The sequence below is a fragment of the Dendrobates tinctorius genome, unplaced genomic scaffold, assembly GCF_039654945.1.
Source record: "Dendrobates tinctorius isolate UK_male_01 unplaced genomic scaffold, ASM3965494v1 ptg000040l, whole genome shotgun sequence".
Lineage (NCBI taxonomy): Eukaryota > Metazoa > Chordata > Amphibia > Anura > Dendrobatidae > Dendrobates > Dendrobates tinctorius.
The window spans coordinates 5,547,156-5,564,722 of record NW_027361708.1 but is presented as its reverse complement, the minus strand read 5'-3'; the positions used below and the strand labels follow the sequence as shown (position 1 = coordinate 5,564,722).

General features: G+C 45.0%; 1 protein-coding gene across 3 annotated transcripts in view; it reads left to right on the top strand.

Moving 5' to 3' along the window:
• Nucleotides 1-17,567, top strand: part of LOC141088663 (rap1 GTPase-GDP dissociation stimulator 1-A-like) — a 327,771-nt gene that overhangs the window by 149,309 nt on the left and 160,895 nt on the right. For all 3 annotated transcript variants that reach the window (XM_073574813.1, XM_073574814.1, XM_073574812.1), the window contains 2 exons: nucleotides 6,552-6,677; nucleotides 7,779-7,907. In XM_073574813.1, coding sequence (XP_073430914.1) covers nucleotides 6,552-6,677; nucleotides 7,779-7,907 — 255 coding nt within the window. The remainder of the gene's footprint in view (nucleotides 1-6,551; nucleotides 6,678-7,778; nucleotides 7,908-17,567) is intronic.

The window sequence follows — 17,567 nt, the reverse complement described above, 5'->3', positions numbered from 1 at the left end:
CTGGGAAATTCAAATGAAGGGAGATCATGGATGTTTATTTCAGAGGCTTGCCTAGTCCCATCTGCACTATGTGATGTGCACAATAACAGCGCACTTTCTGTTGCCTGTTCAAATCAGCAGTAATGAACTGGTAGGAGAGTGTGTTTTCAGAATACCTGGCATGCAGAGACCAGTGCCACACCTGCAAGTGATGTTTCTGCACAACAGGTATTCTGACAACTTGCTTTGTTGTCAGCTCGTTACTGATGATCTGAGGTGCCAGCAGAGAGTGCGCTGTCATTGTGCACATCAAACAGTGCACATGCGACTAGCCCAGCCGCTGAAACAAGCGACACTGATGATGTTTCATTTCAGGGAGGGATCAGGAGCTGCAGTAGTGACCGCAGCCACTGTCCCCTAATGAAACTTTGTTTGAGCATCCCAGCATGCACTGAGATTCTCAATTGAAGCGTCCTCAAAAAAGAAGTCGAAAAAAATATAGTGAAAAGCTGTTACACAGTGTAATTAGGGAAGGATAAGGATTTTTTAATTCAAGCATATTAGAAAATAGTTTAGATTTTTGCATCAAATAGATAGGGACTAAGGATGAAAAATCATTTGGATTTCAGATCACCCATTTAAGTGACTTTTATGACAGAACTCTGGTATCCTTTAAGCCAAATTTGCCCTTCTGTGATGAGGTCAGGTTGAGACTAGAGTTGAGCGACTTTGGTCGGATCGGGTTTCGTGAAACCCGAATGAAACAAAATTTGAGTTGGATGAAACTGGTTTGACTAGGGCAAAAAAAGTTGGAGTTTCGTCCGAAACCCGACCCCAATGCAAGTCAATGGGAAATAAAAGTCAGCATTGAGCGGATGACATTCATCCACTCAATGCCGACTTTTATTTCCCATTGACTTGCATTGGGGTCAGGTTTCGGACGAAACTCCTATTTTTTTTGCCCTAGTCGGACCAGTTTCATCCGACTCAAATTTTGTTTCATTCGAGTTTCACGATACCCGATCCGACCAAATTCGCTCAACTCTAGTTGAGACATTTGCACTAGAAAGGTTAGAAAAAAAGGAGGTGTGAATGCTTCAGGCAATGGTCCCCAAAAAGCGTTCTGAAAACTACATCAAGGCTAGGTACCATCTGCGTTACCATTTTCGTTTTTCTGTTCCTACAATCACCTAACAGCCAATAATGGACTCCAGTGATTTACATTGTGACCTGTCAGGTTTTGATATAATGTTCATCATGTTACTAGAAAACATTATACTGTCCGTGCGATATTTTTTCTGGCAAATATGACAAAAAGTGATTTAACCTTTACATAGTTCCCAGACAGACAGCTGTATAAGGTTACATCTTCAACTAAAAAGACAGTATTGCATTACTATTGCATAGCTGTACCTGCTAATAACATGGTTGCTTAGGATGATAACACATGTACAGTGGGCCATGTGGCTAATATTTGACCCACCCACAGCGACCAGGAGCCACAGGTATTTTGTGCGGTATATGACAATAAGGTTTGGAAAAGCTTTGGCTGCATGCAACCAGTCACACCGTTTGGTCTCACCACTGTTGGTGCTGCCACATTTTGTCAGTGTCACCTGCACATAGTAATTGTCTTATAAGCCTGTCTTCATTAAATTGCTATTTTCTACTATTGAAAATGTATGCATAGCCATGGCCAAAAGTGTTGGCATCCTTGAAATTGTTCCAGAAAAAGAAGATTTTCTCCCAGAAAATTATTGCAGTTACACAGGTTTTATTATACACAAGTTTATCTCCTCTGTGTGTATTGGAACAGTACAAAAATACAGAGAAACTAAGGCAAATTATACATAATTTCACACAAAACCCCAAAAATGGTCCAGACAATTTAATTGCACACCCTTTAGAATAAATAACTGCAATCAATCGCTTCCTATAACTATCAATAAGCATACACCTCTCAAGTGGAATTTTGAACCACACTTCTTTTGCAAACTGCTCCCGGTCTCTCATATTTGAAGGGTGCCTTCTCCCAACAGCAATGTTACCATCTCTTCACAGAAGTTCAATTGGATTTAGATCTGGACCCATTGCTGGCCACTTCAGAACTCTCCAGCCCTTTGTTTCCATCCATTTCTGGGTGCTTCTTGAAGTATATTTGGGGTAACTGTCCTGCTGGAAAACCCATGATCTGGGACGTAAACCCAGCTTTTTGACACTAGGCACTACATTGCGACCCAAAATAATTTTTGTAATCTTCAGATTTAATTATGCCTTGCACACAGTCAAGGCACCCAGTGCCAAAGGCAGCAAAAAAATCTTTGAGCCTCCACCATGTTTGACTGTAGGTACTGTGTTCTTTTCTTTGCAGGACTCATTCCATTTTCAACAAAGAGTAGAATGATGTGCTCTCCCAAAAAGCTATTTCTTGGTATCATCTGCCCACAAGACACTTTTCCAGAAGGATTTTCTCTTACACACCTACATTTTAGCAAACTGCAGCCTATCTTTTTCATTTCTTTGTGTCAGCAAAGGGGTCCTCCTGGGTCTCCTGCCATAGCATTTCATTTCATTCAAATGTTGATGGATAGTTCACATTAACAATGATGCCCCCTGAGGTTGCAGGACTGCTTGAATTTCTTTGGAACTTGATTGTGACTGCTTATCCACCATCAGGACTATCCTGCATTACAACTTTTCATAAAATTTCTCTGCCGTCCACATCTAGGGAGATTAGTGTTATGAATGAGTCACCGTAGGAGGCAAAAGCAGAAATACAAGCTAAGTCCAGAAAACCAGAAAAGTTGGCAACTATCAGATTGCAGACCCCTGAACCTATCAACACAACTAGCAGTAGCCGTGGGGGGTTCCTACGATGCCCTAGACCCCTCGATCACAGCCGGAGAATTACATAGGCCTAAAGAAAGGGGAAATCTAAACTGCCCCAGAGCAGACCCCAAAGCAATAGGCAGCCCCCAACATATAATGACGGTGAAGCAAGATGAAAATACTAACACAGACAGAAAGATAGACTGAGCAAAGACGGGGCCCAAAACTACCTAGATAGGAAAGGACAGGAAGGCTGCTGTCTGCAATCTGCCAAAACCCTATCAAAGACATAAGCCAACAAGCTGATATCAAAAAGGCCCTGAAGCAGCTAGGCTTCAAAAACTAAATCAGCACTCAGGTATTTTCAGAAGACAGAGCTAAATGAATTCAGCACACCCCAGCAGGGAATGGCAGAAATCCAGAAAAACAAAGCAAAACAAAGTCAAAGCACCAAAGCAAAAGGCCGAGCAGCAAAATTAGCTTTAGAGGAGCAGGAATTCAGACTGGTCTCCAAGGATCCCACAGAGAAATCACCCGCAGGGCAGAAGTGCGTCGGCAGCCTTATATCCAGTCAGTAACTCCACTCAGCCAGTCATCATCATCAGCCTCAGGTGTTTGATAATCAGGCTCACTACCTTTCATTACCAGAAGAGGGAGTTCCTCGGGTCTCAGTAATGAAGGGGAAAATGAACTCACAACAGTACCTCCCCCTTGAGGAGGGGTCACCGAACCCTCAACTACGCCACCAGGGCGATCAGGGTGAGCCCGATGAAAGGCACGCACCAATCTTTTGGCATGAATATCAGAGGCAGAGACCCAGGAATTATCCTCCTGACCATAACCCTTCCACTTAACCAAATACTGGAGTCTCCGTCTAGCCAGACGGGAATCCAGTACTTTCTCTACCTCATATTCCATGTTTCCTTCAACCAATACAGGGTCTGGAGGTGCCACCCCCGGAACAACAGGTTCAACAAACCTCTTCAACAAAGATTTATGGAACACATTATGGATTTTAAATGTGACAGGAAGAGCCAAACGAAAAGAGACCGGATTAATAATCTCCACAATCTTGTAAGGTCCAATAAATCTAGGCTTAAACTTAGGAGAAGCCACCTTCATAGCAATATTTTTTGATGATAACCACACCATATCACCAACCTTAAACTGGGGACCAATGGTCCTATGTCGGTTGGAAAACCACTGGGCCTTTTCCTGGGAGAGAGATAACTTATCCACCACTTGGTCCCAGATCTGGTGCATTCTCTCCACCACAGTGTCAACACCTGGGCAGGCAGAGGGCTCCTCCTGCCCTGAAGAAAATCGAGGATGAAACCCAAAGTTACAAAAAAAAGGTGACATCAAAGTGGCAGAACTAGCTCTATTATTTAAAGCAAATTTCGCCAAGGGCAAAAATGAAACCCAATCATCCTGATCAGCAGAAATAAAACATCTCAAATATGACTCCAAGGTCTGGTTTGTTCTCTCTGTCTGCCCATTGGTCTGAGGGTGAAAAGCAGAGGAGAAGGACAACTGAATTCCTAGCCTGGAACAGAAAGTTCTCCAAAATCTAGACACAAACTGGACTCCTCTGTCAGATACAATGTTCTCAGGAATCCCGTGCAAACGAACCACCTGTTGTAAAAACAGGGGCACCAACTCAGAGGAAGACGGCAACTTAGGGAGTGGTACAAGATGAACCATCTTAGAGAACCTATCACAAATCACCCAAATAACAGTCATCCTCTGAGAGGCAGGCATATCAGAGATGAAATCCATTGAAATATGGGTCCATGGCCTCTTGGGGACAGGCAAAGGCATCAACAACACACTAGAGCAAGAACACAATTTAGACCGGGAGCACGTCCCTCAGGACTGCACAAAATTCCTGACATCACGAGACAAGGAGGGCCACCAAAAAAACCGACTCACCAGATCTCTAGTACCAAAAATACCTGGATGACCAGCCAAAGCAGAGCAATGAACTTCAGACATCACTCTCTTCTTCCACTGGTCAGGAACAAACAACTGTCCACTGGGACAACGCTCAGGTTTGTCCTCCTGGAACTCCTCCAGAGCACGTCTCAAATCGGGCGAGATGGCAGAAAGAACTACCCCTTCGCCTAAGATGGTAGCAGGCTTGGTCACCACAGGAGAATCAGCAAAGAAGCTCCTAGAGAGGGCGTCTGCCTTGACATTCTTTGTTCCAGGAAGAAAAGAAACCACAAAATCAAAACGTGTAAAAAACAAGGCCCACCTAGCCTGTCTAGGGTTCAAGCGCTTAGCCGACTCTAGGTAAATCAAATTCTTGTGGTCAGTGAGGACCACGACTTGATGCTTAGCTCCCTCCAACCAATGTCTCCACTCCTCAAATGCCCATTTCATGGCCAACAGTTCCCTATTCCCCACATCATAATTACGTTCAGATGGAGAGAACTTTCGGGAAAAGAAAGAAAGGGGAAATCTAAACTGCCCCAGATCAGACCCCAAAGCAATAGGCAGCCCCCAACATATAATGACGGTGAAGCAAGATGAAAATACTAACACAGACAGAAAGATAGACTGAGCAAAGACGGGCCCAAAACTATCTAGATAGGAAAGGACAGGAAGGCTGTTGTCTGCAATCTGCCAAACCCCTATCAAAGACATATGCCAACAAGCTGATATGAAAATGGCCCTGAAGCAGCTAGGCTTCAAAAACTAAATCAGCACTCAGGTATTTTCAGAAGACAGAGCTAAATGAATTCAGCACACCCCAGCAGGGAATGGCAGAAATCCAGAAAAACAAAGCAAAACAAAGTCAAAGCACCAAAGCAAAAGGCCGAGCAGCAAACTTAGCTTTAGAGGAGCAGGAATTCAGACTGGTCTCCAAGGATCCCACAGAGAAATCACCCGCAGGGCAGAAGTGCGTCGGCAGCCTTATATCCAGTCAGTAACTCCACTCAGCCAGTCATCATCATCAGCCTCAGGTGTTTGATAATCAGGCTCACTACCTTTCATTACCAGAAGAGGGAGTTCCTCGGGCCTCAGTAATGAAGGGGAAAATGAACTCACAACAGATTAACTAGAGTGCCATGGGTTGTAAACTTCTTGATTATGTTGCACACTGTGGACAAAGGTACTTCAAGATCTCTGGAGATGATATTGTTATCTCTGGAGATGATATCAACCTTGATATTTTTGATGCTTTTCAACAATTTTAGTTCTCAAGTGCTCAGACAGTTCTCTTCTCTTTCTGTTCTCCATGCTTAGTGTGGCACATACAATGCAAAGATTGAGTCAACTTCTCCCCTTTTTATTTTTTTCCAGTTGTGATTTCCATATTTTCCCACACCTGTTACTTGCCACAGGCGAGTTTGAAAAGCATTACATGCTTGAAACAAAGTTGTTTACCCTTAAGTTTGGAAAGGTGCCAACAATTTTGTCCAGCCCATTTTTGGGGTTTTGTGTGGAATTATGCCCAATTTACGCTTTTGTCTTTTTTTGTGTGTTGTTCCAATGCACACAAAAGAACTAAACATGTGTATAAGACTGCATGTGTAATTGAAATAATTTTCAGGGAGAAATACTTCATTTTCTGGAACAAGTTCGAGGATGCCAACACTTTCAGCCATGATTGTATAGTTATGGTCAGTATCTCTGTCTATTGATATCATTACCTAGTAGCTTCAGTTTGTAGAATTTTATTGTATCCTTTTCCCTTTCTTTAATGATATTACATTGCACATATGTTCTCCAAATAGAGGAAACGAGAAAGCCCTGTATCGATGCTGGTTTGGTGTTCGTGTTGGTGCCTTTGCTGCAGAGTTCAGATCAGGAGTTGCTTTTGCACGCCGGCAGAGCCATTGGTCGCATCTGTTACGATAATAGTAGGTGGATGAATTATGGACTGAAACTCTGTTTTATAAAATGTCCAGAATGTTCATTGGTAGTATGAAGACTAATGTATAACTTGTGCATAAACTATCTTGTAAGCATTATGCTTTCATTTTATCTTGTAAACCCTTGTATTAAAATGAAAAAAAGTGTAAGGGAATAAACAGAATAAAAATGTTGCAAAATATCAGTCAGAATGGGGGGAATTTATCAACTCTCTATAAAAAAAATTTGAAATAAGTGATAATATCTCAATATTATGGTCTTTGGTACAAGCTGATTCACTTTTCTAAAAGTGGTTGAGGCTTTTTCAGAAGGAGGCACGCACTGCAAATTTACTATGATGATGTAGATTTTACTTTCTGGCATGCGCCTCTTAATAAACTTGGCGCACTTTATTCCAAGGCCAGTGCATGAGACACTAGTCCTTATAATTTCCTCCAACATGTTTGAGGCTATTATATAGTGATATTCACCAAAGAGAAAACAGGTAGCACTCACCGATCTTTTGAAGAATTTCCGCTCTTTATTGGCAAAATGTTTAAAACATCATGGCCGTGGGAGGGAAAACAGGAGGGTGCAAGCAACTGACGACGGCCGTTTCGTGCCGAGTAGCGCTTCTATGGGTCAATACTATTATATAGTGATAACCTAAGAATACACTGGGTGACAATCACTAATCTTTGACTTCTAGTGTTTTCTGCTGTTACCTCTGATAATTCTTATGGCCGCTTATTGTTTTCTGTAGATAAAGCCAAACTACACATTAGACTAACTTCGGAAGAATCTAATAATATCGACCAGTTAATGTGTATGATAAGGTATAATATTGGTTCTATAGTACCATTATATAGAAATAATATAAGTCTTCTCTACTCGAGATTAAATACATATAGTTCTGACAACCTTCCTTCATAAATGAGAGCTTTGATCTACCTTCAGTAAAAAAAACTTTCCATGGTAAAAACAAGTTAGTATAGTAAAAGTAAAGACTAGAACAATCCATCATTGGGTCTTTTGTGTGCTGTCAGGTTGCGATCTTTAAAGTTGCATTTGTAGCACTCACTTATTATCTCATTTCTTTTTCCTTTCAGATGAGCTACAGGAGCGGCTGGTTGAACTTGATGTCATTCCTTCCTTGGTCAGGATATTAACTGATTACCCAGATAATGATACGTTGGTGCGTGTGGGTCTCTTGGCCTTGTCCAATCTTTCGGATCTAGGTTAGTAATCTATCTCAGCCTGTAACATTTAAGTATATAATCACTTACCAATCTCATTTTCACTAGAACTCAATGGAAAGTAAAAAGGGACACATAAAAGATTAACCGTTGTTTTGATTTTTTACACATCAGTAGTAAGAAGGAAGATAAACATTTTGCAATACAATTTAATAAAATACTACTTTTGCCAGACGACAGTATTCTGATTTCACTGCTTGGATACGCTTAAGTGGGGACAAACTTTTCAGCTCACTGAGGAATCAGATTACAATTATTGGAAGTTGGTGGAAAGGAGAGGGGCAGAATAAGGAAAGCAAAGGAGGCAGCGAGACATACAGATAAAACAGTTGAAAAATGGAATATAATTAAAAAGAAATACTAGTCAGAAAAAGTGATATTCCTCATGCACACACCTGAGCCACAGTATGGATTCATAGATATATTATGGTTTAGTGCAACTCAAAATTAACCCATAATACCATTGTGTGAAGAACTAAAGGGAATCCGTCACCAGGTTTTTGCCACCCAATCTGAGATCAGCATGTTGTTGAGGCAGACCTCCTGATTCCAATGATGTAGTATAGATTAAAGCTAACAAGAAAACGCATAATGGGGAATGACCCGGACAACAAACATTGTAGATATTATAGTATTGTTCACCTGGCTGGGATGTGTCAGGCACACTATTTCACAGTTTACAGAGATTAAATAGTAAGAAAAATATCAAGTGGGCTTGTAGGTACCAGCAGGTTCTCAGGATGCAGTGACGAGACACGAGACTGAGTGTGATTTTGGAAAGTAACGTTTATGAACTGAAGCTGCTAGGGTTATGCTGAGCAACCAAGAAGGGATAACAACAATTGTCCACGCAGGGACTCAACAACAATAACAATACTTTTCTTATCAAGAATGCGACTAACCCGGCAAAGCCGGCTATTATGGGCCTCGCGACGGCCGACTATGGGTCCTATATCCTAAAGTCAACTTATCCTTCCAGACGCTCTTCGGTGTCGCTGGTGTGTCTGCTTCAGCGTTGCGGATGTGGCTGCCTTGACGCCGCTGCCGCTAAGTTCAGCTGCTGAAGAACGGCCGTGACCCCTGGGCGCCTCAGCACCCAGGAGGAGTTGGGGCACTACAGGCCCTAAAGGATCTTTGCTGTTGGGGCGCAACAGGCCCTGAAGGTTCTGCAGCTGGGGGCACAGCAGGCCCTCTAGGATCTGTGCCGTTGGGGTGCAACAGGCCCTGGAGTATTCCTGAAGCTGGGGGCACGGCAGGCCCTCAAGGTTCTTTGCCGTTGGGGCGCAAAAGGCCCTGGAGTATTCCTGGAGCTGGGGCCACATCAGGCCCTGAAGGTTCTTTGCCATTGGGGCGCAACAGGCCCTGGGGTAATCATGAAGCTGGGGGCGCAACGGGCCCTGAAGTAATCCTGCGGCTGGGGGCGCAAAAGGCCCTGGAGTAGTCCTTTGTGGAGATGACCCCCTATAAACACAGCAGGGTAGACACTGCAGAAAGTCTTATCAGGCTCCCGTGCTAAAGAGAGGTTGGTCGCAGTTTCCGGAAGTGACCGTTGGCAGGCCCACGCTAAGGGTTCCTCTGCAGACGGGGAGTAGGCCTCAACTGCCGACTCTGACGAGATGGCGTCCACTGCCGTCGGTGATGAAGAGGCTGCAGCCACAGGCTGAGGCAGGGAGGCAGTGGGAAGGCCGCCGCAGCGGGCCGATGTGAAATCTTAGCGGAGGCTCCGGGTCGCGGACCTGCCGCACCAGAGCGAGGAACAGTGGTAACGGCTGTGGCTGACCGTGGGTCGGGGTTGGGCCCGGATTCCAGTAAAGCACAAGTCTCTTGTCGGTGAGTTCGTTGCTTACCCTCCACAGACCCCCGACGGTCTCCCCCTGGAACAGCGTCAGTTAAGTCGGCACTCTCTCTCCTCCACGGCTTCCTGTCTCTTTTCAGCCTCTCTGCCAACTGAACTCTCAGTGCGCTCCCTGCTCCTTTCATCCTCGCCCCACCCCCTGTTGCCCTGTCACCTCCAGTCGTGCCCTCTCCTTCATTGCCACCCCAGTACCGTTCCTTATGGAACCCAGATGGTGCCCCCCTGGTTCCGGCACAGACACTCTACGGGAGTCCACCACCCCACAGGCTCACAGTGTATTCTTACTCTTAGACAATAAAACAACAATCTTTAATCCTATATATTTAAAACTAATATCAAAAAATATATCACATCATACTGCCATCAAAAAATCAACTAGAGATGATCACCATAGTTAGGTGCCTATCCCTACACTGGCCTGAGCATCCCTACCTAACCGCGGAGGTTGGCACCCTAGACGCTCCACGATGGCTCTCCCTGCTCACCCTATATGGCCCTATTATGACAAGGGTGTGACCAGTTGTTAGGTAGGTGAGAAAGAAATGTAAGAGGTGTCTATAATTTCTTAAAATGATGATGTCAAGGTTTGTGTACAGGCTTCTTTCACTGGTTATATATATGTCAGTACTAATTCTTCATCTTCCTAATTCACTAAATACAGCTATGTAAGTGTTGATCCTCCTTCTTCTTGATTGATATTCGTGACCTCTGTTCTGTTGTATCTACACGTGGAATAAGACTCCCTGGAACTATATGATTGGAGTCTCCACTTAATTGAGCAGTCTAACAATCTTATACCCTATTCCCAACTGGAGTGCAATAAGATATAAAGAAGGTAGGCCCCGCAGAGGGTATATCTGGACCTATATACATACACCTGCAATATATACTGTAGTTGTAAACAATCAAGAAGAAGGAGGATCAACACTGACATAGTTGTATTTAATGAATTAAGAAGATGAAGAATTAGTACTGACATAGATATAATCAGTGAAAGAAGCCTGTATACAAACCTTGATATCACAATTTTAAGAAATTATAGACACCTCTTACATTTCTTTCTCACCTACCTAACACCTGGTGGTCACACCCTTGTCATAATAGGGCCATATAGGGTGAACAGGGAGAGCAGTCGTGGAGCGTCTAGGCTGCCAACCTCCGCTGTTAGGTAGGGAGGCTCAGGCCAGTGTAGTGATAGGCACCTAACTATGGTGATCATCTCTAGTTGATTTTTTGGTGGCGGTATGATGTGATATATTTTTTGAGATGTGTCAGGCACAACTCCGTATGCTGGAATAAAATCAGCGGTAAAAGCAACGGTACAAAAAAATATATACGGATAAATCTGCTGAGCTGCTAGGTAAGAGGATATCAAATGGTGATGGTGTTGAAAAAAAAGCAGTTGTATTAATCTACGCTTTTCAGAGTTGAAAAAATTCCTTTGTCAGAAAAATAAATCCATATTTAATTAATTAATTAATAAAACTGGTCTTTGTTCAAAACCATCATGATCCATTATCTCTCAGATAACTCTCTTCTTGTCCCTCTACAATCTGATTTCCATTCCTTACACTCTACTGAAACTGCCCTCACTAAAGTCTCTAATGATCTACTAACAGCTAAATCCAATGGTCACTACTACCTGCTGATTATCCTGGATCTCTCAGCAGAATTCGATACTGTGGATCACCAGCTCCTTCTCACTATGCTCCACATTATAGGTCTCAAAGATTCCGCTCTCTCCTGGTTCTCCTCCTACCTCCATGACCTCTCCTTCACTGTAATTTTTCCTGGTTCCTCTTGCTCTCATCTTCCCCTTACTGTTGGGATTCCTCAAGGATCAGTCTTAGGTCCCCTCCTTTTCTCCTTATATACTGCCCCTGTTGGACAAACAATCAGATTTAGTTTTCAGTACCATCTCTATGCTGATGGCACTAAATTTTACACATCATCTCCTGACCTCACGTCTGCATTACTGCAAAATACCAGTGATTGTCTTTCCGCTGTCTCTAACATTATGACCTCCCTCTTTCTAAAACTTAATCTGTCAAAAATTGAACTCCTTGTGTTTCCTCCCTCCACTAACCTACCTATGCCTGATATTGCCATTTTTGTGTGTGGGTCTAGGATTACTTCCCAGCAACACCCCGCTGTCTTTGGGTCAAATTTGATATAGATCTTTCCTATACTCAACACATCTAATCACTCACTTGCTCATGTCACCTACACCTCAAAAACATCTCTAGAATTCGACTTTGACTAGGTAAAAACTCTTAAGGCCCCGCCTCATAGTGAGATCGCTAGCGAGATCGTGGAAACATCACAGATTTTGTGATGCAACAGCGACCTCGCCAGCGATCTCGCTACGTGTGACATGCAGCGGCGACCGGCCCCCCACTGCGATCTTGCTGATCGTGCTCGAATGTCCCAGGCCATTTTTTGATCGTTGGCATCCCGCTGACCGGCATGCATCGCTGTGTATGACGCCGATGAGCGACCTCGTTGGCGACTCAGAACTCTTGGACGCAGGTGTGAGTTGTCAGACTAGCTGCTGCATGACAAGGTACCTACGACCGCAGAGGTCGTTATATGGATTGCCAGACTGCTGCTGCATCGTTGAGTAGATCTGCCTGTTTGGCAGCTTAATAGTGACCATATAGCGACGTACCAGCGATCCTTACCAGGTCATATCGTTGTCGGGATCGCTGGAGAGTTGCTATGTATAACGGTACCCTAACTGTAGCTCTTATTCATTCTTGTTTGGACTAATGCAATTCTCCACTAATTGGTCTCTCCCTTGCTAATCTCTCCCTCCCCAATCTGTACTGAATGCAGCAGCCAGGATCATATTCCTTTCAAACTGCTACACCAATGCCTCTACCCTGTGCCAGTCATTGCACTGGTTGCCCATCTGCTACAATGTAAACTTATTATTTTCACCTACAAGGCACTTCACAGTTCAGCACCACTCAACATCTCGTTCCTTATCTCAGTCTACCACCATACCCTTGCGTCCGTGTTGCTAATGACCTAAGACTAACATCCTCAACAATCTGAACATCCCATTCCCTTCTCCAGGACATCTCGCATGCTACACAAATTCTTTGGTATGCACTACCCCGGACAATTCGATTAATTCCCAATATCCCCAGTATTAAACGTGGCCTAAAAACGTATTCTGCTAGACTGGCCTATTGCCTCATCTCACTTATCTAACTATCTTCATTTGGCCCATACAAAATTTCTTCAAAATCAGGACCCTCATAGCATCTGTTCATACACACACTTCATGCCCTTAAAAGTCATCTGTGTCTGTACTTGTACATGTACTGTATGGTGACTGGTTAATGCAGCATTATGTGAATACCCTATTTATTTTATTGATGGCTGGACCATACACTATAAACATTTTTTTTTACCATTTGTCTTTTGTGTCTTCTCTATTTCCTCATAGATTGTAAGCCTGAGAGCAGAACCCTCACTCCTTTTGGTATCTGTGCTATGTGTCTTTCTGTACTGTCTTTATTGTCTGCGCAAGTCCCCTATAAAATGTAAAGTGCTGCGGAATATGTTTGCGCTATATTAATAAAATTATTATTATTATTGCTATTATATTATTATTATTATCATCCCTTTCTACTGTTGATTCCAATGATGTGTCACTTAGTGGGCTGCTTGCTATAGTTTTGAGAAAGTTACTAATCTATCAGCATGAGAATATCACTTGGGGACTATTTAACCTGTTGCCATGTTGTCCTTTATATTTATGAGCTCTGTATCACCCCATCCCCACCAATGATTAGTTTATACTATGCATAGGCAGAAAGCTACCAATCAGTGGTGGGGGTGGGGTTATACAGAGCTCAACATTCAGAGAACCGGTAGATCTGCAGCAGATAAAACAGTGATCCCCGTTAAAACCTTATGCATAGGCTGCATCTTTGTAAGAGCTTGGCATTCAATGCTGATAATGATTCATAGTTAGTGATGAGCGAGTATACTCGTTGCTCAGGAAAACCTGAGTATACTCGCTCATCACTATTCACAATATGTTCCACCCAGTGCAGAAGTGTCAGCAGTTTGTAAGCAGACTAGACAATCTCATATTTATTATTTTCACTCATCAAACAGATTTGCTTCAAATAAGGTTTAATGACCATAGGTGTAACATGAAGCATAAGTATTTATAAAAAATTGGAGAGAGAGAAGCAGAGAGAAGAGCAGAGATGGAGGGCTGGCTATTTCATGTGGCGGTAGCAGGAGATCACTTCGGAGACGTATATGTCTTCACTAATGACAGAGTATTTAGACTTTGCCGGTCTATTACTGTATTATCAATGAGGGCCTGACCCCAGTGACCCCTGTGCCTCGTACAGCAGCTTATCCCATTCACATGCGCTGCAATAACAGGCAGACTTGTACGTATGGCGCAGTGTGGATGAAAAATGAAATGGCCTTGGTGCTCTGACGAATGTCATAGACTCATAGTCCCTTTATTCTGATGATCACTGAGAGTCCAGACATATCCAAAACACTAATACGTTAATGATGTGTTCTAAGTATAGATCGTCAATCAAAAAGTCTAAATTATCCCTTTAACTACGTTATTAAGTCATCTTCTTTCCAAGTACATCCCTAGCTGCATAGCTTATAGAGAGGTTACAAATGAGATGGAGAACGATGCCAAAAGCTTCGGTAGTGTACCACCAAAAGGAATAGCAGAGAAACCCCAGCTGATATACCATATATACAGGTTATTAGTTACTTTGGAGAAATGCCCCATTTACACAACATAAATGGTTCTGTCCTTGGAAAACCTTTTTTTGTTTCTTATGACTGCAGAAAGCAATGTGCAAGCTGTACGTTCAGGGTACGTGCAATTACCAGAAGTTTCTGGCATAATTACATATAGTAATACAGTTTTGATAAGGTTATTGTATATTTGTACAGAGCGATGTACTTACTAATCAACTTTATAACCCTACAGCAACAGCTTTCATGCAAAAAGGCAGAATATTACAAAGGTCTTTGATAAAAAAGGTTTAGCTTCTAATTTCCGAATAAAAACATTTTGCAGCGTTGTTCTTGCTAATTAAAAAGTGTTTCCTCTCATTTCCTGGGGCTTAGGGATAATTTTTTTTTACAGCATTTGTATGGTGAGATGGTAAAGCGTTACTTACTTTGATTAAAATGACCGATTCTTTAGTAACAGTAAGCTTGACGGCAGTGGCGTAACTACAAAGTTGTGGGCCCCGGTGCGAACTTTCAAATGGGGCCCCCCATGCCAAAATACACGCACATTTCCGCTCCGTACACCTCGTAACACCGTATTTGTTACGACGACTGATCAGTGGAAGCGCTGTTGGTTTAAGGGCCTAAGGCGGCCACAGTGACGGACCTGTCAGGAGCGTCGACGAGTGAAGAGGGGACGGTGTGTGCATACACGTCCCCCAGTGTAACATGCGGTGTGTAAGAAGCGGCCCTGGAAACGGAGGGCCGTGAGGTAAAGGAAGTGCGGTGTGCTCTGAGGCCGTCAGACGGACGGCGAGTGAAATGAACTTGGACCTGTTGCACCGAGGATCTGCCTCCATTGTGTCTCTGTTTTTATATCTGCGCGGTAAGAAGAGGGACCAGCCCCCAGCTCGGCCCACTCCTCTACATTTGGCGTAGTCGGCAGGATCGCCGCCGCTAATACATCATCTTCTGCGGCAGGCCTGCCTTAAAGGATGGAGAAGGACTTGGACTGTGCTGCTTGGATAATAAATACCTGTGGATTACAATTGGCTTACCTGTGGATTACAAATTGGGAGCGCTGTGGTGACTCCGTGGTGCTGATAGAAGATCCGGGGCGGTATCAGGAGCTGCGCAAGATGGCGGCATTACTACAGCGCAGGGGAGAGGTCCGGGTGTTTGCAGTCGTGTTGAATGGACTGGGACCCCCTCCAACGTACCCCCGGGGACAGCAGTATGTGCCCGGAGGCCGACGCTCCCATGTACTGGACCCTAGCAGATGGGTGGAAAGGCCTGCCAATGCCCCACCCAGCAGGAGGAGTGGCACAGAAGAAAAGCTTGGCTGTAGCTGTCTGGTGCCATTCGATTGCTGCCCAACAGACGGTATGAGACGCTGGGGGTGTCGGGGCATCGGCCGCCTGGAATGGCAATGGAGGCGGGAGATGGAGCTGTGCCAGAAGTCGTCCTCAGAGCCACGGGTGAGCCGCGGAATACTGAGCTGGGGAGCGGAGCCTGAGCGGAGTCATCGAGAGCGGCCGCCACCAATACCAGCAGAGGACTTCACAGCGGAGCCCCCGAGTCCGGAGGAACGGCCCGCCGGACAGTGGAGCAAGGAACGGAGGCTGCAGGGGCCACCGCGTGATGATGGGACGGAGGCTGCAGCGCCGGGAAAGGTGAGAGTACACCCGGCCCTATCAGTGCCTCCGCAGGCGGCCCCCACCATTCTGCTGCAGCACGCGGCCCCCTGCGCACCAGAAGGCCTAGTTACCACAGGCCCCGTGGTGTATGCGGAACTGAGCGAGGCCCCCGCTCAGGTCCCTGAGCTACCCTGCCCGGAGCTACCAGTGCGGCGTTCATCCGAAGAAGATGCTGCTGCGCTCCCCTTGCCAAGAGCTGCCTTGTTGGAACCGGCCGTTACTCCGGCTCCGTTAGAAGTTTTGGATGCGGCCTACCCTGCGGCCGCGGTATTGCCAGCGTTAGAACCGGCTGCGGCCTGTTTGACAGGCCCTGTTACTCCAGCCCTCAAGGACCCGGCTGTCCTCACCCGCCACCCGGCCCCAGCGGCTGCTGGGCCGCAGATTTAATCGGCCGCCTCTGCCCCACGCGCTTTTACAGTGAAGTCCCGCCCACCGGACTCTGGGACTGGCACGGCACCCTCCGTTTGGGTCGTGGAGGTGATCAAACAAAAGAAAGTTCGGGAGCAGGAGGTATGGAGCCTGCTCCACTCAAAGGGGGAGACTGGCATGGCGGTGGAAAGATCCCGGGGACGGCTGGTATACACCAACATTGATAGAGGATACGGTTTTATCCGGGATGAGACTGGACAAAAGGTCTATATTAATGTGGCATCTATTCGTCACGGCCGGGCTCTACATGAGGGGGACTGGGTGTCGTACTACAAGGAGTACTGCCCACGTGGCTACTACGCGGTAGCTGTGGTTGCTGAGCCAGAGGACCGTGAACCCCCGTAGTAAGAACTCCTAGGACACTCCCTATACCCCAGGCGCTCCACGACTGTGGGGCCCCTCGCTGCCAGCCGTCTGGGAGTGGTTTGAACTCTCGAAATTTCGTTGCACCGTTGTGCCAAAGCATAAGGACAGTTGATGTATATGTTAATGAAAAATTTGATATAAGAAGTTAAAGTTGTTGGTTGTATTAAGCCTGGCCGAGCGGGGTGTCAAGAAGCGAGGGAGTGCATATGTCCGAGGATGAAAGGGGATCTGCAATGTTATGTTGTATTATGTTGATTTTAAAATGAGCAAAAGAAAATGGAAAAAAAAATATAAAAATGGGTACTTGTGCTACTATAAAGTTGTTTAATGTATAATATGCCAAATAAAATGCAACAGGTCCGGGTAAGGGAAGGTCTGCGGGACCAAAGGAAAGTGTGAGATCCGGTAGGGATCTGAGAGTTGAGGAGGTCTGGGAGACCGGGACGCCGACCATGACATGTTATTGAAAGAAAGGAAAATGAGTTGGAAGACGTGAGGAAGACAGCCGTCCTAGGTCAGGTCCCCAACACCACGGACACCCCTGAAGGAGGAAGGTGGGTGCTG